This window comes from Xiphophorus hellerii, chromosome 21, assembly GCF_003331165.1.
Source record: "Xiphophorus hellerii strain 12219 chromosome 21, Xiphophorus_hellerii-4.1, whole genome shotgun sequence".
NCBI classification, from domain to species: domain Eukaryota; kingdom Metazoa; phylum Chordata; class Actinopteri; order Cyprinodontiformes; family Poeciliidae; genus Xiphophorus; species Xiphophorus hellerii.
In genome coordinates, this window is record NC_045692.1 from 18,128,518 (window position 1) to 18,153,783 (window position 25,266).

A 25,266-nucleotide genomic window follows, 5' to 3' on the forward strand; every position below is an offset into this window, starting at 1 on the left:
TTTTGTCTGAGAGTCCAGTTTAGCGCTTTGGTGAGCGAATCAATTTTCTCATTTAGAAGCTCATTTTGTTTATGAGCTATTTTTAACTCTTGCTCCAATGCAGTGTCCTTATTATGCATTTCAGGTCTTTCTTTAAAATTTTTTAACCGATCCAGAGCCAGTGCCAAACTATAAAAAAAATGCAATGTTAAATCTAATATGGAAATTCAACGTCCGTTCTGCTACTTGAGTTCTGCAAGTTTGATTTAGATGCAATACATTCAAGGCTTCTGTCCCTTATGACATCATAACACTTTGACATCATCAGAGTCCATCAGTGGAAGTATTTAATGTATGCTATGTTGCTAGGCAAAGCAAAGCCAGCTCACTTTCCACCATATTCCTGGGAGGCTTACTGTGGAAACGACTCTAAAGTTCATGAACTGTTATTTGGGGATTGCTCGGCACGCCATCTTGCCAGAACTCTCTATTCCTAGTAGCTAGATATGCTAACATTGAGTGAAATAAATGACATTTTCGAATTCAACATTATGAACAAAAAAAGCTCCTTGAATGAAAAAGAAAACTCAGTTAAATTGATTACCACAAAATGATATTCAGTAAGTTAGCTATAGAAAAATTTAAGCTGAAGCGTTGGAGCAGCAGGTCCTTTTATAAAATCTACATCTCCACCTCATTCAGTATAGATACCTTCCAGTCAGATTTGGCGTCCATTTATATGTCCAAAGGGGCCATGGAAGTAGGCCACCTTCCAGGCTCCCCTGGCTTGATCAATCTGCAGTCACAGATGATTTCCCTCCTCCCAGGCTTCTTTGGGTAGCATTTTAGCAAACCGGATGCCCAGTTCCTTGCAATAAGTGGATTTTTTGGTCTTCTTCAGATTTCTTCCTTCAATAATCTTGGTGTAAATAGCACTATGACGTTAATGTGTTTGTTCTCCATCCTTCGTCCCAGTTGGTGAACAACGTCCACGTCCTCCTTCAGCCGTGACGCAGATTCAGGAACGATGTGAACGATGAGTATATATGACTAGAGCCCTGACGTCTTCATCTTTCTCCTCCTTCAGAACTTTAATGCGAAGGCTCCATTTCATTCTGTACCTTTCTAATTCTCTAAGCCTCTTTTTAAGATCAGCATTCTCCTCTCGTAGTTTTTTACTTTGCTTTTCCAGCTCTTTAACCTTTGCGGTTCGTGTATTTTCAGGCAGTTTGCATCCCTAGTCTCCTACTAGTGATTCAAACAATCCCTGTCACTATGTCACGTCATAGTGACAGTTTTAACAAATGCATGTAATTTTTTTTCTTTATAAACGTTACATAGAGTAACTTTTATAATGTACCATGTTTAAGTTCAGTACTTTTAATTGAATCTAAAGTATAAATTCCTCATAATTATAATTCTGTAATATCTGAGACAAGGAAAGTTTCCACAAACTTATAATTTCACAGGTGGGGAGTACACCTTAACTTTACGTTCTTTTTGTTTCACATGCTGTCCAAGCACAAACGACAACAGACTGGATTAGCTTCTTAAATGAAAAGTAAAATTTATTATTCCTGAACCACAAAATAGACTTCTTTGGTTGTACAAATTCACTAGTTACAGTCTTATATGAGCTATAACCCTTGACCCTAGGACGTCTGACCCCAAACCCTCTGGCCTGTTAGCAAGTTAAAACCCTCAAAAAGAACTCAAGACAAAAATAAGAAACACAGAAAACATAAAAACACGGCATCAATGTAGTGAAACTCTTCTGGGAAAAAAAAAAAAGTAGTTGCCTACAAATAAAATAAGAAAAAAAACAAACAGCAAATGATAAACTGAATTTCAGTCAGTGAGAGCAACATGGAAAAGTAATCATAGACCCTAGATTAAATTAACAAAATGCTACGATGCTGTGATTCTGCAGAATGTTTTGCAGCTCTCCCAGTTTACATGGAGAGCATCCCAACACCAAGCCTCAACCTCACCCAGATGCTTCAGCAGTCCAGACAGGCTCAGTTTCCAACCCATATTTTCTCTTCTTCCTTACAGTTTTTGTACATTATTCACACGATAAATGATTTTTTTTTTTCAGTGGCATCAGATTTAAGTTAACCATAGTTGGAAAAATAAAACTCCCTGCTACCTTCAAATCACTGTGGTTAAAAAAAATATATAGCCAGATAACGCAAAAGATGCTAGGGTAGCATTAACGGTTCACATTGATTTAAAAAAAAAAATAATAAAAAATTCAAAAACACACAATACCCTTAGAAGGGTAAGTACCATTGATAAATGATAAAATGCATGATCCCAAGTATTAATACTCTCAATTGGGGAGTATTTGCTGCTGCTGTGTCCAGTGTAGTTGTCCTCTCTGTAGGGGAATGTAACGAGGGTTAGTCTGAACAGAGGCTGCAGGGATGAGAGAAACCAGCAAGTAGATGCGTTCTTTGAAACAGTTAGATCATGTTTACAACAATTCCTCCTGTAATTTAAGTGTTTTTATAAAGTAAATATAAGTAGTGATATGCAGATGAGTATTAGGAACTCATCTTGAGTTCAAAAGGATTAAAAATGTAGAATGAAGGCCTTCGATTCGTCTAAAATGATAATAAATTATGATATAGTGGCAGTGAATAAACGATATGTGCTTCAAGAGAAACGATTTTCCACCATATGCGACGATGAAGGTAGCAAGCTGTTCCCTCCTCAGTTAATATTTACACCCCAAATCATTAAAAACAGACACTTTACAATCTAATCGCTGAAGTTAGTAAAACTATAACCCATTTCTTCTCATTTCCTGTTTCCACTATGCTTTTTTTCATAACAGCGACATCACAATGGTGCAGCGATATAAAAAAAAAAAAAAAGAAAACTAAAAACTTTGATCACCCTCAAGTTAAAATAGATCTGATCTACGAGGCAAACAGAAGATTTAAGAAAATAATTCATCTGCAAGTTGCAATCCTAGCTAACCACAGCGACTCGTCCCGTCCAGGTACGGAGCTCGCCGACTCACCCACAGACTATAAAGGCAAGACTGGCACGCAGGATATAAGTGAGTATCTATGTGGCGACTAAAAGCTTCAGAGTCTTTGCAGTGGTTATATTTGGAGAGCCGACCTCTCTGGGTTAATGTTTTTGGTTGTGTTACGTCGGCACAGCGGCTTCCAGGCTGCGGCGGCCCTGCCTCAGTTTGCGTTTGTTGCTGTAGAGGGCCATCTCCTCCAGGGCCGAGGTGGCGGGCAGCGGGATGGGAGCCTCCACTTCAGGGCCGTGCCCTGCAGAAACACAAAGCAACACAAAAATACTTTTTAAATGTGTTCTTTTGATAAACAGCTGCGTCGAAACCGCCCTGAAACCTGCAAGACGCGTCCCACACTGAGCAGCAGCAGCTAGAAAACAGCAGAATCAGCAGCGAGAAAACCCAGATTTCAAATCATTTCTGTTTACATGCACCAGAGAGGACGGCTAGATTTATTCAGGTCCCACTTTAAGGTTCCTGTTGTGTTTTTAATTGTAATTTTTTATTGAGTTAATTGCAGCCATATGAGCACAACAACAAAAACATTTGTTTTTAACCTGTTATCTGCGTCACTCAACCATCAGATTGGTGCACAGGTCTGTTATACTCATTCAGCTTTCAAGTTCTTTGAAAAAAATAAAGTAAAATGTTTTGCACTGAGAAGCTATTTTAGGATTAGACCATTTCAGTGATAATCTAACTCCCTTTTGCACAACAAAAGTCTTTTCCAGCGTGCCATCTGATAAATTTTTGAAGCAAAAGTTAACCCCTAATATACTGAGAGAAGAGGCCTCGTCGTCTATTGTTGTTATTTGCAGACATTGCTTGGGTGTCAAATTTATGCATTTCTACATGAGTCCAAAGGATCCCGAAGTCCTTTCAGGGACAGTGTTAAAGACCTCATTAATTATTAGTTCAACCTAAAAACAAATCCATGCAGTTATTGAAGTACTGAGAGCTCATCCAGCTTAAATCCAATACGCAAACACAATACAGATGCATTAGTAGGCAAATTTAAAGACTTTATATGTGCTTTAAACACTCTTTAGTGTGGAAGTAATTAAAGAGGAAAGACATTTTCAGCATCTCTGGTGTGCTTGACAGACAAATTGACAGTTCATCAAGGTTGTTGCCTGTAAAAATTTATCTGAAACTGGAATCTGGCCAATAGAAGAACAATAACTGGTGTGTCTCTATAAACTGGCCACATCTCCGTTGCAAATAAAACAGCTAAATAGACAATTTTACTCAAATAAAACAGCTAAATAGACGACTTTACTCAAATAAAACAACTAAAAAGACGAATTTACTCAAATAAAACAGCTAAATAGACAATTTTACTCAAATAAAACAACTAAATAGACGGCTTTACTCAAATAAAACAACTAAAAAGACGAATTTACTCAAATAAAACAGATAAATAGACAATTTTACTCAAATAAAACAACTAAATAGACGGCTTTACTCAAATAAAACAACTAAAAAGACGAATTTACTCAAATAAAACAGATAAATAGACAATTTTACTCAAATAAAACAGATAGACGACTTTACTCAAATAAAGCAGCTAAATAGACAACTTTACTCAAATAAAACAGATAAATAGACAATTTTACTCAAATAAAACAGATAAATAGACAATTTTACTCAAAAACCCAAACAGATGCAACATTAACATGAACTGCAGTTTCTTGAAAGAAAGACTTGAAGTCTTTAGAGCCACCTTGCAATGGTTCTGACCAAACATACATTTTGCAGATCAGGACAGCAGAAGCAGAAGAACCTGAACCCAAGCTTTGCCACACAACTTGCAGGTTAGACCGACACGAACAAACTCCCCTCACACATCCAGCCAACACACACATGCACACAGGATCCTACCAATATGAGCTGCTTAGTCCTGGTAGTTACCTGAATTAAAGGGAATAGAACAGGTTGAGGTAAAACAATTTTTGAAATCCGTTTCAGTGCAAAATGAAACCGTACATACCAGCATTACTGGAGGCGTCGATGTATTGCACTTCCTCTGCTGCATCAGGGGTCTGTGAAAAAACAGGCTTTAATGAATAACAGGGAGATGGTGATAAAATGCTTTAATAACCTGTGTCCCACAGTCATCTTTCACCGTTTGAGTAGAGGAGCTGGCAGGGTAGCGACCCGTCATTGAACCTTCAGAAGATTATCTACTCTACCACAACCCCACTGCCACCAGAAACCCAAACAGGAGAATCGATGTAGAAGTTGTCAAAATGGCTGCAAGCAGATGCCCAATTATACAATTGTATACCCTAGAAGAGCAGAAGTGGAGCTTCCTGCACAACCAACAAGGATGCAGCAAGTGGTTTCTGGAGGCAAGTCAACAACAAAACAGTTCCAGCAGTCATTGTACATACAGCGATAAAACCAGCTGACCAAACATGCCGGAGCTCAGCTGGGTTGCTAGGTTACGGGCTGGGCTTCTCTGGTGTTGCTAGGTAATAGTGTAGTGCCTGCTGATTTGTGATGATACATTCTGGAGATTTTCGAAAGGGTTCATTTTCCAGACACCCATAAAAATACTTATTGACAAAAAAAAGGAACTGTTTTTGGCTGTTTGGTTATTTTAAGTGCTTAGGCTGTTTTTACAAGCAATTGAGACCTAATGGAAGTATAAAAATGTGCAAAATGTGAATTTTGGTTAATAGGTCCACTAGAAATACATTTGGTGCATTACTGCCACCTTGTGGTACAAACACATTAGTTTCTGAGTTTATATGAAGATCAGAAATTACCAACCATCCGTAATAAGCAAAGATACAACATGTAAACGTACTAAAACCAAATGAAGCAAACAGACGTCACTGCCAACAGATCAGACGCCACACTGAACCCGACGCTGAAACCGACAGACGCACACGAACAAGACCCAAAGGCCGGGACAACCACAGGTTTCCCCTGCATCCTCTCCTCCACAGGAGACATTATGAAATTATTCTCAACCCTTTAATGCCTGAATTTATACCCAATCGTGCAAAAATATTACAGGTGTTTTTACAGTCAATCAAATGTTAAATTACTTAGAGATTATAAGTTTGAACCTTGTACCTACTAGTAGTATAAATTTGGATATGATGCTAATTAGATCCACTTTAAGGAATGAGACAGACTGTTCAAAATCAATATGTTGATTATTTTATTGATGCTGCTATTGCTCAAGTAAGACTGAGCAATAGTCAAGTAGATGTTTTTTTTATCATTAGTGTTTTAATTCAAGCTAAATTCAGTAAATTTCCTTTGCTGCACAGTTCCAGGAATTTCTTTCCGATTTTTTCCAACATTAAATCAGTTTTACAAACTGAATTTCAATATATTTTAGATAACTGTCTAAAACTGATCACAACTTCTTAAATAGAGGTAAATAAATCCAGGTCTTATTTTTAATTTAATGCAATTTCCAGAATGATGCTAAACGCTCTGCTAATATATTGATGCTAAACGTCCTGATAATATATTTATAGATCTATAAATGTGGGAAATTCTGTGCTTTTTTCTTTGTAACTTTCACAAATATCAGGATCGTGAAGAAAATGTATTTATAACATTTCCTCTACATAAAACTTAAAGCTAGAAGTATGATTGTTCACTAAAAATTGCAACAAATTTACTACCACAGATGTTTAACGAAAGGTCAGCTAACATTTGCGGCTTTAATTTTGCTGGACGAAGGCCTAAAATGACTCTGGATTGTACAGGTCACAGACTCCTGCTCATTGTGTGTCTAAATATTGTTTTCATCTATCAAAAACAATACAGCGTTTGTCTGTATTCTGCCAAATTACATTAATGCAAAAATATGTTCAGAATTATTTAACTTTTTATTCCTATTTTAACAGCTTTATGTGTCATTTTATCAGTACATTTTGCCACAACTGGCTCTTTAAGCACATTCGTGATCTTAATGTGGCCTGAAATAAAAATAGGTTTTAAACTCCTGCCTTAGATGCAAAGTTCTAAAAGCAAAATAAATTCACCATTTCTAAATTATTGCATATTAATACTAGTGTCACTCATTTCCTTTCCTTAGTTGCCTAGTGTCGCTAAAAAGCTTCAAACCTAAAATTAGAAATAAGTGAGAATTTTGGTCACATATCGTCTCTTCTAATATATAAGGTGCAGAAGATGGTAGTGAGCCTAAAAATATATATTTTTATTGCACAACTTAGATTATTTACTGAGTTTATCCATGAGTTGGCCCCATTGCCTTCCTGAAACACGTGTAGTTCACACTCTGACCACTAGATGGTATCAAATCACCTCTCCTACACTCTCCTGGCTGCAAGCTAATTAGTTTCACTCGTCCATAAGGGAACAAAATGACAACAAAAGGAGGACACCAAAGTTTTAAAGAGCAAGAAGATGAGAAGAAGTTCTTCTGTCTGAAATGTCATGACCCATGCATGGACAAGGAGGATGGGAGTGAACGAGAGAGTGAGAGAGATGCTGGATTTGTAGCCATAACCGATTCAGGTTAGTGGAATCAGAAAGTCCATGTCTGCAGCAGGCAAGTTTCACCGTTTCATAGTGATTAGTTAGCATAGAGTTATATAAAGCTGTGAATGGTTACTGATAATGTTTTTATATGAGAGAAAGAGAGCATTATTTCAACGTTTCTTTTCTTGTGAAGTACAAGTTAGTGCACCACACGTCTACCACTGAGCCACGACCAAGACTGCAGCCACACTGATGCCTCTTGATCAACAGTAACTTGAGGGGAGGCAGCAGGGAAAGCCAGGGGGGTAAAGAGGGAGGGAAGAGGCCGGGGCGGGATGGGGCGGCGGCCCCCCGGAGCTGAGCATGCAGCCAATACCTGAATGTCGTATACGGGTTTGGAAGAAGGAATGGCGGCAAACTGTCGGTAGTCAAACTTCTTTGATGACAGGGACTAGAAGGATAGCAAACAGGGATGAGCAAAAAGCGAGGGAGAGGTGGAGGATGAAAACAGGAGAGTGGGGGGAAAATAGAGAGGAAGAGGAGGCAAATAGGCTAATGGGTGAACCAGCGGAGGCAAATGATGGAGAGCAATGTGTGTCAGTTTACTGACATCAAGCAGGATGGTGGATTTATGGCAATGTAGGAAATGTCCTCTCACCAGCTCATCAACGAAGAACCTGGTTTTGATCTTAAAGCTCTAAAAACTGGACTTAACGTTAAAAAAAACTTTTATTTAAAGAAGCTCTCCAAGTTAAAGCAAGAAAACCTCAAAGGGTGAAGAGGAGTAAAATCAAAGGGTGACGCTTACCAGCCTGCCTGGAGAGGTTAATGCTCGAGGACTGAGCTCTGTCAGGAAATAAAAAAAAACATGTTTTAGTCAACACGACATTTCAACCTTTCTATACATCATCATCATAAACACGCAGCGTCTTGTAAGAGTGCAGAATTTTTCCACATTTTGTCACATTACAAGCTCAAAATACAGAAAGCAGCGCTAAGCAGAGGATCAGCAGGAAGAGGAGATGAAAAGACGACATTTTCTTTTTACAAATAAAAATCTAAAAGATTTTAAGCTGAAGGATAAATACACAAACACTCCACACTTTTCAGATTTCTACATCAAAAGTATTTTGAAAACCACTGTCTTCTTTTTATATAACATTAATGCAATAGTTTGCGTTGCTCTGTCAAGTTTGTAGTTTTAAGCTAAATGTGATGAAAGTTCAAAAATACGTTTGAGATGATAAGTTGCACATTTTCCTAGGGCTTGCAATAAATCAAAGTTTTTGGTTTTTGAAAAATATGGATTCCCCGTGATGTCAGTATGCCCAAGGCCGTCATCTTGTTTAACAAGCTTCTATTTATTTGGACTTTGAATTCAACGTTAGGATGGACCATTAGGGCCAGGCTACAATTATTTCGTTTTATTACAAGAATACGGTTCAAATAATGAGTATAAATTTGTAACATTATCAGAATAAATATGTAATTTTATCAGAACTCCAACATAAAAAATTAAAAATTGAAATGAGGAATGTTGAGCATCTTGTGAAGATAATACTGAATAGAAATGCTTAATTTTTTTAGCACATCAGCATCAAATTGTAAGTTGGACAAGTTTGAAACAATTGTGCAACTTTCTGTTTTGAAGAAAGAGCTACACGAACCGAGTTGCAGATCCTAATAACTTAGCTTTTTCTTATTAAAACGATTATTTCTCGCACTTTTAGGATGTTTTCTCTATTGTGTCTTTTTCTGCTAATGTTATTACTACAGCCCTGGGAAAAAGTAAGAGACCACTTAAAATGATCAGTTTCTCAGTTTTTACTGCTAATAGGTATATGTTTGAGTAAAACAAACATTGTTCTTTTATTCTATGAAGTACTGACAACATGCTTCCGAAACTCCAAGCAAAAATGTAGTATTTATTTGCAGAAAAGGCAGAAATGGTCAAATTCACGAAAAGATGCAGTGCTTTCAGTCCTTAAATAATGCAAAGAAAACACGGTTATGTTCATTTAGAAACAACAAAGCTAATGTTTTAACTCAGGAAGAGTTCAGAAATCAATATTTGGTGGAATAAAAAAAATTCTTGTTGCCAGGCCCTAATTCTCCGTCATACAACTCAGAGAAGGGATGACTAAAAGAAAAGCCACATTTTCAAAATATTTTCCATCATTTCTTCTTCAGAAAAAAAAGCAAGCAAAAATTTTAAATAAAATTGATTGATATCAGACTTAAATCTGAGATTTAAGTCTCACCTTCCATGGGGGTGGGAGACGGCGTCGGAGCCGGCGACGGGGACTCCGTCAGCTGGTCTAGTGTCCCACGCTTCTTTCCGTCCCGAGTTTTGGCAATGACCATCTGAGCTTTCAGTGCGTCTTGTTCCAGAGACTTCATTCTACACAGGAAACAACCAGGTTCAAGGAAGTCCTCTGACACCAAGGCGGAGGCGTGAAACAAGGACAAGAAACTCCAGAGGAAGTTGTAGGCCATTCACTACTAATGTCGGGTGCTCCTTGTCCTGGTTTGCTGTGATCGTCTTATTTTATGAAAGAAATAAAGGAAGGCATTCCAGGAAAAGGACGACCTACTGCCTGTAGGTTTACCCTCATCAGCTTGCAAACTTAATGCGGGCCATGTGTTAATACACATACCGCTAGAAAGGCAAGGCACAAAGAAAAGAAGAGCTCTACGGGAAGGACGAGACAGAGGAGGGAAAGGTTGGGGTAAACCGAACTAGAGACAAAACACAAAGGACGTGCAGAAGCAAAAAAAGAAAAAACAGAAGTAGAAAGGCAACAGAAGCACTGTTAGTGTTACTGCTTGGACCTTTCTGGATCTGGCCTCTATAGCAAAATACGGAAAAACCAAAGCACCCCAGCACACCCCCATGATGCCGCGCGTCTGGCCCTAGCGGCCGGAGCCGAGGAGCAGACCTGAGCTGGGAGGCTGCAGAGGAGGAGGTAGAGGAGGAAGCATGGGGGGCTGCACCCTGAGAGGCCCTCACTCGGGCTTGGTAGAGCCTCTTTGCCAGGTCCTGCTCATACTGTCTAACATCCTCCTCTAGGCCATAGGGCCTGAGCCCCACAGGCCACACAGACGGGAGGCGACAGAGGGGCCGGGAGGAAAAGGAAAGGAATTTCAGGATGAAGGAAAAGGATGAGGAGGAGACAGAAAGGGAAACAGACAGAAAAAAGAGAAGAAAACCCAAGAATGGAAGATAAAACACTGAAAATTAGGAAAACCAGGAATAATAAATACATATTAGACGTGACATTAGGGAGAAGGAAACAGACCAAACAAATACTCAGCAAAAGACAAAGTGGACTGATGCATTTATCGGGAACAATTTCTTCTAAGAAAAATAATTTATTGTCATGATAAATTTCAGTTATAGACGGCAAATAAAACGACAAAACTGACAGTATGACTGGAAATACTTCTGCTATTTTCTCTACTTTTAAATGCAGCGACTGTGTGCAGTTTAGTAAATCACACTATTAAAAAAAAACAGTTTAGAGCAACAAGTTTTTTTATGAATATCTACTAAAGAATTTTTCTTTGATAATTAAACAATTTTATTTCTAGTTTTAAGTTTTAAAATAAAGACCTAAAACTTTTGAAAAAAAGACAGATAATTTTTTTTTCAATTAGATATTTGTGGAAAATTATAACAAAAAAAAGTATATATTTTCCAAACTAATAAGAAAAGCAGATCTAAAAATAGACCTAAAACAAACAAAATGGATAAATTTTCTTCGATGGGATAAAAAAGCATATCTCTGCTTCTACTTTTTAGTAATCGTCTTGAGGAAATTTTATGCAATTAACTCCATGAAAACCTCTGACATAGGAGTACGGTAAAGGTTGCAGACCCCTAGTTTAGTCTTTCACATTGCATTTATTCTATGAACTCAGAAAAAGAACGTGAATTGAAGAAATATTTCTGTTTTCATGTCTAATCATTGCTATGTCAGTTTTAAGTGATCATATTTGTATTTTTGCTTCAGTTACCGTGCCGCCCGCCACATGGCTCTCTTCTCAGCTTCCAGCGCTCGTTTCTCTGCAGGGGACAGGTCCTTATCCGGGGCCACGGAGAGCTCAGGGCTCTGCATGCGGAGCCTCTCCTGATGTCTGCGCTCCGCCTTGGCCGTGCGGATGGGAGCCGCCGACTCTCCAGGGTAAGACGACACCAGACTGACGAGATGGAGCATCAGTAGAGGTCAGAGCTGGGTAGCAACTAGTTACATTTACTTTAGTAACTTTTTAGAAGAATTTTTACAATGTAGTACTTTTTACTTTTACTTGAGTAACTTAATTATGAAGTATTGCTACTCTTACTTGAATAAAATGTCTGGATACTCCATTCACTGTGACTAACTTCACTGAATGACAAACCCGCAGTTTTTGTTACAGTTTCATATTGTTCAAGGTTTATATTTAAAAAAAATTATTAGGAATTATTTTTTCACTTTATTTTGTTATTTATATTAATTACTTTCATTTCAGTCCTTAAAATGCCAAAATTTCCACATAACTTTATATTCTTGCCAATCTTACTATGTAATTTTTAAATATTAAATGATGGATGTTTTGATTAGTTACTCAAATACCTTTTTACTCTTGAGTAACCCCGTCTCAATTAATCAATTAAATGTATGTACTCAATAATTTCCATTCTGATGATTAATATGTTTTGAAAGGTTCAAAAACCATTAAGACATTATTATCCATATTATTTATGGTTTCGGATGTGTATGGTTTTTATTTCCATTTTATTTATTGTTTTTGGTTGTTGTGTTTTATTTTTTATGTCTAAAATGTCTTCCGGTTGCAGTGTTAAATGTTCTTTACAAATTTAAGTTTATTATTAATCTCCTAGAGCACATGTGTCAAACTCAAGGCCCGGGGGCCAAATGTGGCCCACCATAGCTTTTTATGTGGCCCTCTGGACTCCAGATGCTAAATTACATCAATTGGTCTCTCCAGTTTTCTGAGATTCCACAATTGTGGAAATTCACATAAAGTCAACAGGTCCCAGCATTTTTTCATGCTAATGCATAACTGTAAGTTTAATGCAAATTTTCAGCAAATATTGTGGAAAAACATTGATTTAAGTGATGCTAACTCTCTCCTGTAGGAGGCAGTATTTCTTTTTTTTTCCTTTTTTTTCTCCGAAGAGTTTTTGCGGCGCTAGTGGCTCGTATTTTTTCTACAGTAGGCAGACAGGAAGGAGGGTGAGGAGAGGGGGGAGGACATGCGGCAAAGGTTGTCGGGTCCGGGAGTCGAACCTGCGACGTCCGCGTCGAGGACTAAGCCCTCCAAACATGGGGCGTGCTAACCCCCTGCGCCACCACAGCACGCCCCGGAGGCAGTATTTCTTACTTATTTGATGTCAGTCAGTGATCGAAATGGCAAGTAACAAAAAATCACATGTAACGTCATACATAAGCGCAAATATTGCAAAATTCCAAATTGCAAATATTTCTAAATCAATGATTTTGACAGCAAAAAATCCCAAAAACAATCACAAACTCCTGGAGGGACTGAACAATGAAAAGATGTTCAACATTATTTAATTTTAAGAAGTTTAAGAACATTTATGATCTTGATTTTGTCCAAGACGAAAATGAGTTTGACACCCCTGTCCTAAAGCGTCAACTTGCATTTTTATGTCATTATTAATATATTACTTAAAATGGTCTTAAAACAACAATATCATCATCCAGCAAAACTTGTTATTGTGACAGGCCTACTCTTGTGTAATTTCTTGGACAGCTACTTTTTACTTTTACTTGAGTAAAAATATGTTTACTTGAGTATATATAAATGTATAAGGCGGCTAACACTTGTAGACATTCAGAAATAACTTTTAAAAACTGTAATCACCCCGTCATGGAGTTTGGTCTCTGCTCCAACCTGAAGCTGTCCTCCAGTGAATTTCTCTGAGAGTCGCCCTTCCCATCTACCGAAGAAGGCCTGCAGAGAAAAAAACAAATAAATCAAAAGCCAGTTTGAAAAAGAAAGTCAAAATGGAAAAGATTGAAACTCAAATAATGCCAGATTCTCACCCGGAGCTGCCGGTGAAGCTCAGTGGAGTGGAGCAGTGCTGAGATGGGGTAGAAACGGGCTCAACCTTGTACTCAACCCCGTCTAACAAAACCTTTCCTGTAGCCTTCATGTGCTCCACCTGTTTAGCCAGGTCTTCTTCCTCATCCTCATCCTCTTCGTCCATCAGGTACTCCCGCGCTCGCTGCTCAAACTTCCTCTCTGGGAGGAAACAAAGAGACAGAGACGGGTAAACTCGAGGAAAGACATCTCCGGCTTTTTGTTTTTATTGGTTCTGGGAGGCTGAAAACAAACCTTCCTCCTCCCTCATTTTCTTGAGGTCATCCTCTCCGACGAGAGAGACTCTGGGTTTGGGTTTCTCTGGCGTCTGCTGCTTCACGTCAATCTCAAAATATTTCTGTCTGTCCCTGAACGAGCGCTGCTCGGGGCTGTTCTTACCTCCAAAAGACGGACTCTGACGGAAAAAAACAGCAGGAGGACGAGACGATAAACGGCAGGAATTAAAGCTGCGTCAATGTATTTGCTGCCAAAAGATGGAAGTGGGGATGCAAACTCATGATTATTTTTGTAATCAATTATTCTGATGATTAATCGGATGAAAAAAATTGTCATATTCAAAAGTTTTCATTAAAAACCTTTTGTATACTACATTAGAAATCTTTTAAAAGATGCATGTAAACAAATAATTTTGTTTTTAAATAAGAAAATAAACACTTCTTTACACCATCATTTACAGCAAAAAATGCTTTAAACATTCTTCCTGTTTGACTTAATTCAGTTTAGGTCTAATCTGATGATTATTTCCGGATTAACAGATTAATAACTTGATAACAAAAGGTGCTTTAAAGGAATTTTTTTTTTTTCAATTTTACAGAATTTAAACTAGGTGAAAGTTTTGGGTCGAACATGCATCTTAAATCCAAAATATATCTATTTTTTTGTCCAGTTTTGTCTTAATTGCTGCTCTGAGTGTGTTGTTCTTTCAGCAAATTGCCTTTTTTTTAAGTCTGTATATTTCAGTTAACAATTACTAAATAAGTTAATGATTATTTCAGTAATCGATTCATCATAACCAAAAGGAAAGTCAAGAGGAAAGAAGTTAAATAAAACCCAACACCATGAAGTTGATTTCAGAGCCGCTGTAAGTCAAGCCGGTAGCTGACAGCAGAAACCACCACCGGTCAAAGCCAAGCACCCCAGACAACGGTCGGGTCGCTCCGGCCGCGGAGGCGGAGGATACCTGCTGCTCCATGGAGGTTCTAGAGAAGCGCGGCACGGCAGCCAGGCTCATATAGTCCCGTCGATCGGAGGAGAGGGAGAGCCGGGGGGAGACCCTGCTGGTCAGACCCTCACCACCTCCTTCCTGACCTTCACTTCTATCATCAAACACCTCGTCGTTCAGCACAGGCTGAAAAGGCCAGATAAATCCCGACTGTCAGAGCAGCTATGAATGCAAACGTTCCCATTTGAAGATGTAAAACAAAACTTTGCAGGAATGAGGTTTGACCTCGTTAGTTGGACTGCAGACCAAGTTATAGAGAGCCGAACTTCTTCCACTTCAACTCTTTCACTTTTTACCAGTCCTTCCATAAAACACAATTCAAATAAACATAACTAAATCTGTTATTTGTATTCAACACAACTTTTTATGAACTGTACGATGCTGTGAGGGCTCTGGTGGAGCCAGCTACATCATGTCCAAAAAAAACAAAAACAAAAACAACCATCATCCTTCAACCACTTCCTGTTGTCTTCTTCACTGCTTTCGCCAGTAGCATCGCCCGGCTGTTGATCATCTGACTGGCATAAGTTTTGTGAAAATCATCCATTTTGATACAACCAAAAAAAGTGCAAAAACAAAATTGGGATGTTTGCATTAAGCAAATTTATTTTTGTCATTCAATTTGCGCTATTTTATGGCAGCTAATGATTCAATGCAATCTGCTGCATTTCCTTCTAAAATCTTTTAAGCTAATTTGAAAGTAAACTTAACTTGATGCTCTGTTTGATCATGATGATCAATTGAAATGCATTTATGATTGGGTTTAAATTACTTTCTTTTTGTCAAGGACCTTGAAATGTTGTGAACTGATGCTAAACTGCATATAAATAAATTGAACAAGGAGTTTGGTGTCACGTTTCAGATTGCAAATTTTTTCTGATCTCTACTGACCTCTGGTGAAGGTTGCTTTGGGTGAAAATTGTTCCTCACACCATACAGATCCTGTTGGCAGAGAAAAAAAAAGATTATTAACAGAGGAGTCAGGAGGAAGACAGAGACACTAACCAGGCAAGAAAAAAAAATTAAAACAAGATTAAACATTGGTGAATGAGCGACACATGAACAGATGACAAGGTTTCTGCAGGTTTCACCAACTCAAATGTAAGACTTTTTAAGACTATTATGAATGAAATTTAAGACTTGAATCATATTAGAAATGTACAAAAGAAAATTGCATATTTTTTATGTTAGTAGTGGCTTTTTTTTTAGCACAAAATGCATGTAGTATCGTACGGGCAAAGACAAACGTCGTCCAGCAAACTGGCTAGCTGGCTAGTTAGCAAGGGTAGATTAGCAACTACTTACTGGCAGCCTGAACCTTCACGAGTAAAAAGAACATAACGAAGAAGCCTGTACAAGATGCAAACGTTTGCCTGACAGAAAGGTCCGGCAAGAAAAACAAACTACATAAGTAGTCCTGCCTCCACAAATTTAAAACCTGTGATTAACATATTAAAGCTGGAGTATTTCACTTTTACAAAAAAAATTTTTTTTTTACATATTTGTTAAAATTATCAATTTTGTGACACAGATAATCTGTGAAATAAAATGAAGCTCCTTTCCCTTCTCTCTTTGTAACTGCAACTTTAAAGGCTAACTTAAATTTTTTTCAAATGAAGACCTTAATTTTCGATAGGAGAATTTAATGATTTTTAAGGACACCCTTGATGAACGGATCAAGAGGAAGATCAGCACCAGTTTCACAGATGAAGTCAGTAGAGCACAAAAACCAACGATGGAGACATCCCACATGTCACAGCACGTCACAGATGACAACATGCAGGCTTCCTTTAGGGCCGCCTGCTTCAGTCAGGTGAGGAGGGGAGGGGGCGGCAAGCGAACCAGTCAGCACAGCATGCTCGTCCGAGTCCGGTCGGCACGTCCTACCTGCGGCGGCTCCAGCACTGCCAGCGAGCGAGGCACGGCGGCGAACGCCTTGTATGCCTGCTTGACATTCATTGGGAACTCGTCGGGCGAAGAGGGGGAGGGGGCGCGAGGCTGCAGGGGCGGGAGCAGGGGTTGGGGTCGGGGTGGGGTGGGTTATGGAGGTTGGATCCATATGATAAAAGAGGTGGAAAGGACAAACAGAGACATGGAGAGGGCAGACAATGAAAAAAACCAGCAAAGTTCAAGACGACTGTGGAGGAGACGGGGTGAGCAGCATGGCGGCTGGTTTCATGTGGAAGAGGAGGAGCGATGCAGAGAAAGACGGACAGTAGGGCTTGGGCAGGCGAAGCAGGCTGTTCTGTCTGGGCACCTTTATGAAACAACCCGGCAGGTCTGAGATCAGATCTCAGCTTCTCACTGATTACACTGCCTGGATTGTTTCTGAAAGCTGAAACCTTCAGCAGCTAAATCTGGTTCTGGAGCCCAGAGCAAATGGACATGAACTATAACAGCTCCGCCTGTCTTTGATAACAATCAATTTTGCGCTTTAGACATCGGTAACCCGCCGCACTGCGGTCGGGTTACTTCAGGGCGTGCGGCGGCACAGGAATGGTTAAAACCAGCCCTACGTGGAGGTGGAGGTGAGGGGTCTTACAGAGGAGTTGAACGGGGAGGGGCCATGCTGAAAGGGGTTAGGGCTGCGGCCCTCCGGCGTGCCGGGGGAGGCGGTGGGCCACGCGCGTCCGACTGGCTGGATGGCTCCAGGCCGCGTCTGGGGAAAGACGACACATGATGTAGCTTCACTGCTAAACACCAGAGCGGATGAGACTTTGAGTGAATGATAACGCAACATGAATGGATGCTGATGGTTGAAAGAATTTGAGTTTTAATAACATATTTAACTTTTACTTCTTTGACAACCCCTGGAGCCAATGAGATTATTACTTAACGTCTCATTTTTATGCATTAAAATAAATGAATATCTTGTGCTTTTCCCCCCTTTAATTTACCACCTCAGCTGCACATTTATTTTAATCTTAACTCTTTTTGCTTATTTTAATTGTACGCAGTTCTTTAACTGACCTGTGAGTAAACATATTTGTCCATTTATCCATAACTGAAACTTTCAATGCAAGTTATTTTTTATTAAAAGAGCGCCCCTCAGATTAATTTCACTCTCAGCTTCGACGGGGGTGAAATTACCGTAATAACCCGATATTGGCCTGGAAGCGCAATGTCTCCCCTTTCAGAAACCGTTGGGATTTGTCAGATAGCCCAAAGTGTGGTGGAATTACGGTACTGCAAACCAAACGTACTGTTCGGTCTGGCAGGGTTAATATTCTCTGTTTAATGACTGTATGATTACTGTAACATTATGAGTTTTCTGATGTTGAAACTTTGGTTTCATTCTTATTTTATAATGTCTTTTGCCTTTGTGTGAATATGAATGATCCAACTTACCTTAAGTTGCTGCTTTTATGCCTTAATTTTCTCAAAGTGTGACTGAAAATATATTTCCAGTACATATTAGGTGTTTAAGTATTAAAAATAGGCATATATAATAATTTTTTGAGGGGGTCGTAAGTAGTTGCATGTGGTCACTGCATTTTATTCAATTAGTTTTTACATTTTAAACCTCTAAGTTTTTTCAGTTGAATTGAATAGAAACTTTTCCACGATGAAAGATTTAAAAAGTTTTTTTTTTGTCAAATACTCTTGATTTACTTTTTATTTGCTGTCTTTAGGGATCTAAGCACCCAAAAACAAAGTGTTGAGCCAATAACTCATCGGGTAATTCATTAAAACCCAGAGTTGTATTTCATTCATGTTCTTGCTCTTGTTTTTGACAGTTGAATCAAGAAGTATTCAGATTCTTAGATTCTCCTGAGCTCTACTGACACTCACTGATGATGAAGTGCTGTCCTTAGCAGTGGGAGTGGCAGTGAAATGAATATTTGCCTGTGGAGGAAGAGAAATAAACTTAAACAAAATTAAAATCTATGACGTATGACCCAGCAGCATCTAGGTCAATTTAAGTTAACTAACTACTGAAGCTTCTTCAGGATTAAGCAAAGAAATCAATCACAACCAGTTTTTAAATGTGGTTATGTAGACGTTGCTGTTTGATCTTTTAGAAACTAATCACCCGCAGGGAAAATATAAAGCCAAAGCTGGTCAGCAAACCATCTCAGAGTAATGCATATCTAGTCTGCACAAGGCAAAGCATCAGGGATGAGTTGGCCACAGAGATGCGTCCGCATGCTTTTCAGCCAGGAAGGGCCGAGGCAACTCAACGCTTCCAGATCTGCCACAAAGCCCACTTACAAAGCGGGTCTCCCTGCCTGCACACAGGGAGCTGCTGGAGGAATGGAGGCTGGACTATGGGTGGGAAGGAAGGTCAAAACTATCAGCGCTACAATACCTCCACTGAAGCCACTCTTGAATAGTGATGACATAAATTAAAGGATGATGTGATGGAGGGCAGTGGATACTGGTGGAAGGTAAAGTGTTGGGCGGCTCACCGGTTGGATAGTGGGAGAATATGGTGCTTCCTTGACTGGGCTGTCTGTTCTGGTGTAATCAGATGAAGATGCCTGGAAAAAAAATGAGACAGCTAAATAATCAGCTCAACATTTCATCTAATAAACCGGAAATACGATCGGGATAAGAATACAACCAGAGGTCCATCTGAATAAATTAGAATATCATCTAGATGTTAGTTAATTTACCTTCACTTAAGGAATTACTTAATTCTGTTTAAACCCAAAAGTAGTTTCTTGGACAAAAAAAAGACTAAAAAAAGGTGGACTTACTGAAAAATATGTCCAGTTTCTGTATAATATATAAACCCAACACTTGGTTGGATAAATCTGTGTGGTGGCTGTTTAGCTGCAGTCCACTCATAATGGGTTTTGCTTGACATTTCTCTCAAGGCACACTTTTTTCTTCCACTCAACTTTCCTATATGTTTTGATAGAACACTAAACTACTAGCCTCCTCGTAGAAGTTGTTGGTAAATATTAGCTGGGAAAAATTTCAGATTTCTTTGCTCTTTATTCATCTTAATATTCAAATTTTCCATAACCTGAATTCTTTTTAAAGCTGTTTTGCATTTTGACTTGAAAGAAACTATTTTATGACATAATTTATTGAGATGCACCTGTAAAGCACTCAGGTTAGTAATATTGCATTTATTTCACACATTAAACATTCCTACATCCTGACTTTCCTTATAGCTGTCAGGTCAGTTTTTTCCATCGGTGTGTGCAATTAAAGATCCTGAATAATTAAAGAGATGCAACGAGGGGTGGGCTTTTATTGTATTGTTTATCATTTATCATGATAAATTTCTTAATTTATGATGTTTAAACCGCCCCCAAATTGCTCATTTTAATATTTTCTTCACTGTTTACTCAATGAAAGTGTCAATAAATATCAATACATTAAAAAATATGATTAAATGCAGTTACTCTGTGCAGTTTGGTGATAAAAAAGTGTCCTAATCAGCATATTAGAAATTAGTTATTTTTCAGTTTGTGGACTATGATTGCTGAGCTCCTAAAAATAGTTTTAAACAGTTATTATCATAATAGAACCACAAGATATTGTAATAAAACTTTAAGTCCATATTGCCCATCCCTAGATGCCACAAGCTGTGCTCACAGCAAAAGCGTGCAATAAACTCCTCGTACTGTGAACAGAGGTTAACACACACACAGTTAGCCAAACACATCGTAGAGGGAAAGAAAATCAATGTAAGCCTGTGTCTTGCTTTGCAACCAGTTTCACAGCTGCAAATAAACCTTCTTTAACTGTTATATTTGAAACTGGGATCCAAATGGATGAAGCAACAAAGCTCACAGCAACGCAGCATGCCGCCTCCAAGCTACGCTCGGCCATCTTGCCTTGCTGAACAACCAGGGCTGCAGCTTCCCCTGCCGGCCGTAGCCCACCGGAGGCCCCGACAGGAGCCGCTCTCCAGGTGGAAGGCCTCTCCCTCTACGGTTAGCCACCAGGAAGGGGTTCTCATTAAAGCACATGGGCTGCGAGTCCACCAGGCACTCTTCTTCCTCCTCAGGAGAAACTGTCAAGTCAACAGCTGGACTGTCAGGGACGCTGGACATGCCGTTGTGGGACAACTGGGATTGGTGGAGAGAATCAATGAGGGGTTTGGTGGGTTTGCCCGACCCAAAGGGCTCTATAGGGGTTCCGTGATTGGCCGGCAGGGGGGTCTCCATGGGGGCAGTCAGAATAACAGAGGCAGAGAACTGAACAGGGGCAAAAGATAAGGAGGACACAAGACTCACAGGAGGATCTTGACTGGCTGATATTCAAACTCACACAAAGGAGATAAAGAGAAAACAGGAAAATGGTGTTCAGTAACTTCCCACTGCTAAGTCAGGAAGGTAAAAGTGATTCATGTCTTCATAAAGGAAATAAACCAGCATAAGTTTAAAGTTTTATTGTAGAGCAGTTTTAGAGAGAACCACTAGTTATAATCAGCATTTTCAGATTAATCCCATAACAGGACATCTGCAAGTTTCAGGAAGTCAAATTTAAGGCTTTTTAAGACCATTTTAATACTAGCTTGAATAAAATTTAAGACAGAAAAAACTACTAACGTAGAAGATGATTGAAGGATCCTGCTGTCTCGTGTGGGTTGGAAACAAAAGTGAGCTGGTGGCAAAAAATAATAATTTAACACAAGTGATACATTTGCACTTGCGTAAAGAAGCTAGCTAGCTTGTAAGGGTAAAGTAGCAGCTAGTTACCGACCGACTCAAGTCACAGAATGTGACAAATGTTTGCCTGACAGAAAATTTCAGCAAGAATAAAAAAAACTACATACAAGATTGAATACACTGCAAAATACAAAATATACTAAATGTTTTTTTGTCTAGTTTTTAGAGCATATATCAAAAATCAAAACTAGCTTACAAGTAACTTTTCAGCAAAATATAGGAGCTCGTTTTCAGTCAATAATTCTTTAACAGTGATAAAAAACAGCACTTGTTCAACTGACAGATTATTTCACTTGAGACATTTTCCAAGTGAAATAATCTGTAATAATAATAAATAATGCCTTTTAAAATTAATATTAAGAAATTATTGAGCTAAAACATTACTTGTAAGTTATTTTTGCTCTTGGACAAAATTAAGATTTGGGGTTTTTACAGTGTAATCCTGCCGCAACACAATTTAAGACCTATAATGAGTGTATTTATGGCCAATCTATGTTTTTAAAAGAATTTAAGACATTTTAAGGTCTTAATTTTAATTTAAGGCTTTTTAAGGATGCGCAGACACCCTGCATAAACCAAAGGAAGATAAGGAGGAACATCCGTGGCTCTATGAATAGAAAGTTAACACAGACGCCTCCTGCTGCTGTAAAGAGTCACTTGCATCACTAAAACTCCTCTGAAGCCTTGAAGATAAGTTTCTAAACTAGTAGAGTGTTTTAACGGCCACATTACTGCAGACTCTTATCCTCTGCTTTAAAAATACTTCATCAGATTAACCAGGAGGGTTAAGGGTGCTTAACATGAAACAGTCAACACAGATACATCTGAGACCAATCGATCTCAACAGTTTGAGTATTGAAAAGCGGCAATTTGGCTCTCGAGCTGCAGTCGGCGTGAGGGTCAGAGGGACGGAATGTGAATCGTGACCTTTTGGCACCGACACAGACGTCTGTGAGCGACAGCTGGCTTTTAGAGCAGAGAAGTCACCCTGCTGGCTCGCCAACATGCCAATGAGCTGAGAGGTTCACAGCTGTGTGTCGGCTCAACGGTTCGTTGAGCCAATATTTAATCTACAACTCTTAACTAAACCAGTCCTACTTTTTAAAAAACTGTATTAAAACTCCAGTTTAATTAGGAGCTGCTGCATTTGGTTTTATAGGAATATGAAGCCCCACAATGTGGGAGCGCTTCAGATCTCACCAACAGCTGCTCAGGGTATGTAGGTTAAGTGCTGCTGCTCTCTCAGAACAGAGATCTATAATTAAGTCTAGTTGCAACGTCAAAGAAGACATGATTTAGCATCTTTAAAGAGAAAACTGCTAAGAAATCATCAAATTTTTAGGAAAGTTGATGTCAAATTTAAAATAAAGAGTCTATATTTTAGTAAAAATCAGGAGTTTGATAAAAGCAAAGAGAAGAAGAGAAAAGCTGGAAGAGGAAACTCACAGGATAATAAAAGGACTGAACCAGACGTCCACACTACCCGTCCCAAGCAGGATTTTCAGAGCTCAAACCGAGACACTCATCTGTTCCTCTCAGACGACGCCGTCCCCACCCACCGGACACGCTCTGTCCAACTCAGAGCCAGATGCACGTTTAAAATATCGCAGAGAGCAAGCCGGGTGATAGTGGGCAGCTGTTCCCTTCCCCCAACTCGCCCACTCTCTCTCACGGTTTATTCTGATGCAAAATATTCATGTTGTAGACCTTCAGTCCTTTATTATGGGCTTTTCTTCTTTACGTCTTCATGGTTTAGTTAAATCAAGACAAGGTTCTTCATTCAGCAACCCAGGGAGGGGTTTCGGTTCTCCTTTAAAAAGGTCCATCTCCGGGTCAAAAGTGACATATACAAGAGAGCTTATTCTGAGCCTCTGACCAAGGCCACACGCAGTCAGAGAATCCCAAAAGGCAATGACCCCGTTTCTCAAACACGTCAAAAAGTTAAATCCATCCTGGGTGAATTCTGTTAGTTTGAGGCGAAACCTGAAGATAAGAAAAACAAAAAAAAAGGACTCACCCTGTTCACTTTCTGGAGGCTGGTGGTGGGGAGAGCAGCCAGGGTTTTGTAGTCAAGTTTTAAAGGTCCAGTGCCGAGGTTCTGAGGACAAATAAAACAACAATGTATTTAGAACAAAACCAGTCTACACACAGGTTTCAGTAATTCAAACTTAACACTTTTTAAGACCTTTATTAATGCCAGATTGAATGAAATTTAAAACCGACAAAAATATAAATATTGGGGGATCCTGCTGGCACGTAAGAAGTGAATCAGTGACGAAAACAAACGTCGACCACCCAACAATCAATACATTTTACCCATGAGAGATGGAAAAAAGGCTAGCTGGGTAGCTAGCAAGGGTATATTAGCAGCTGGTTACCAACTGTTTTGAGTCACAGAATGTAATAAAGATGTCTGCATGCGACTCAAACTTTTGCCTGACAGTAAAGTTCTGCAAGAAAAAAAAAAAACAACCTACATACAAGATTGAATGAGTTCTGCCACAACAAAATTTTGGACATTCTTCAGTAAATTGAGCGTAAAGCGATATCTGTAGTCCCACTTGGACTAATGTTGCGTTCAGACGGCGGGTTTGTCTGAGCAGGGTCTCACCTCCGTCTCCTCTTCTAGCAGGCGAGTTGCCTCCTCACGCTCCAAACGCATACGTTCCTTCACCATGAGAGGAAGAGGAGGAGCAGAGTGCAGAGAGGAAGACACACACAGCCACCACACGGAGTGATACGATGAAGACAGAGATTGTTTAAAGAGGAGAGAAGTGTTGTTATAGACGGAGAGGTGGTGGGGAAACAGAAAGGAAGGAAGTGGGATGATTGGATGATTATGTGCCGCACCAAACACACAAGAAGGACAGGTGAGAGAGAAAAACAGTAGGGTAGAAATCACACAGATTACAAAGTACACTATTCACGTTTCTATGGGAGCAGAAAAAGCATGCAAGGTGAAATATTGCAGCAACAAACTCTCCAACAAAACCCACAGACAGGAAGCTTCATTCATTCAGTTTCTCAGCTAAGAAATCTTATTCCAATTCATATATTTGTATCTTTCTCATCCCTCAAAATGTTTCACTCACCACTTTCTCCATCTCCTCTCGCTCCCACTGCGATGTCTCTCTGACCATCTCAGACTCCTGCCAGAAAATATTAAATTCAGTTCATAGGTTTTCATGCAGCAAACCTCAGCAGAAACAGGACATGTTTACCTAAAGTTGGCAAAATAAACAACTGTGCCGGCGCATTGTGGCAGCATGAGTGTGTTCGCAAGCGGAGCGAGGAGAACTATAGCTGGTCAAATTCCAACTGCTGACAACAAACTGCTGCTGCAGCAGAATCGCTGCACAAAACATTTGATGCATGGGCTGACTGGAAAACAGCGGCGCTCGTCTGGGGTGATACAAAGATCTGACTCTGGTTGCTACGTGGTGGACTCATTCAACGCATCGTACCTTCTGTATGATTTCCATCTCCTCTGGGCTCAGGTCTCGGTCTATGGAGGAGATGCTCTCCATACTGTTCTTGCGTACGATGCCGGTTGCAAACGGGTTGGCGATGATCCCAGGAGACGCCTGGAATAAAAAGTCACATAGATTTGTAATTGAGTATTTTGAATTGTTACATATTTTCAGGAATGGAGAAGCATGCACATCATACAAGGACAAAAGGAGGACAAAAACTCGGCTCGTTTCAGAATTGGTGAACTCGTAAAAATAGAGCTCAAAATGTGCCAGAAGCTTTTTGAAAGTAATAATGTCAACTATTCCTCCAGACTGACACTCTTAGAA

At 39.4% G+C, this 25,266-nt stretch overlaps 1 protein-coding gene across 20 annotated transcripts in view; it reads right to left on the reverse strand.

The window, feature by feature from the left end:
• Window positions 1-1,521: 1,521 nt before the first annotated feature.
• Window positions 1,522-25,266, reverse strand: part of scrib (scribble planar cell polarity protein) — a 75,828-nt gene continuing 52,083 nt past the window's right edge. For 2 of the 20 annotated variants that reach the window (XM_032550993.1, XM_032550989.1), the window contains 21 exons: window positions 24,931-25,050; window positions 24,559-24,615; window positions 24,078-24,134; window positions 23,484-23,564; window positions 19,247-19,318; window positions 19,050-19,103; window positions 18,630-18,683; window positions 17,380-17,496; window positions 16,725-16,835; window positions 15,729-15,779; window positions 14,796-14,963; window positions 13,850-14,009; window positions 13,558-13,756; window positions 13,376-13,465; window positions 11,501-11,683; window positions 10,423-10,563; window positions 9,745-9,884; window positions 8,292-8,329; window positions 7,860-7,934; window positions 5,004-5,055; window positions 1,522-3,269 (listed from right to left, as the gene is read on the reverse strand). In XM_032550993.1, coding sequence (XP_032406884.1) covers window positions 3,139-3,269; window positions 5,004-5,055; window positions 7,860-7,934; window positions 8,292-8,329; window positions 9,745-9,884; window positions 10,423-10,563; window positions 11,501-11,683; window positions 13,376-13,465; window positions 13,558-13,756; window positions 13,850-14,009; window positions 14,796-14,963; window positions 15,729-15,779; window positions 16,725-16,835; window positions 17,380-17,496; window positions 18,630-18,683; window positions 19,050-19,103; window positions 19,247-19,318; window positions 23,484-23,564; window positions 24,078-24,134; window positions 24,559-24,615; window positions 24,931-25,050 — 2,151 coding nt within the window. In that variant the 3' untranslated portion in view covers window positions 1,522-3,138. Of the gene's footprint in view, window positions 3,270-4,894; window positions 4,925-5,003; window positions 5,056-7,859; window positions 7,935-8,291; window positions 8,330-9,744; window positions 9,885-10,422; window positions 10,564-11,500; window positions 11,684-13,375; window positions 13,466-13,557; window positions 13,757-13,849; window positions 14,010-14,795; window positions 14,964-15,728; window positions 15,780-16,724; window positions 16,836-17,379; window positions 17,497-18,629; window positions 18,684-19,049; window positions 19,104-19,246; window positions 19,319-20,629; window positions 20,993-23,483; window positions 23,565-24,077; window positions 24,135-24,558; window positions 24,616-24,930; window positions 25,051-25,266 lie in introns of all 20 variants that reach the window. The other 18 variants (XM_032551009.1, XM_032550997.1, XM_032551000.1 and 15 more) reach the window with 18 other exon arrangements.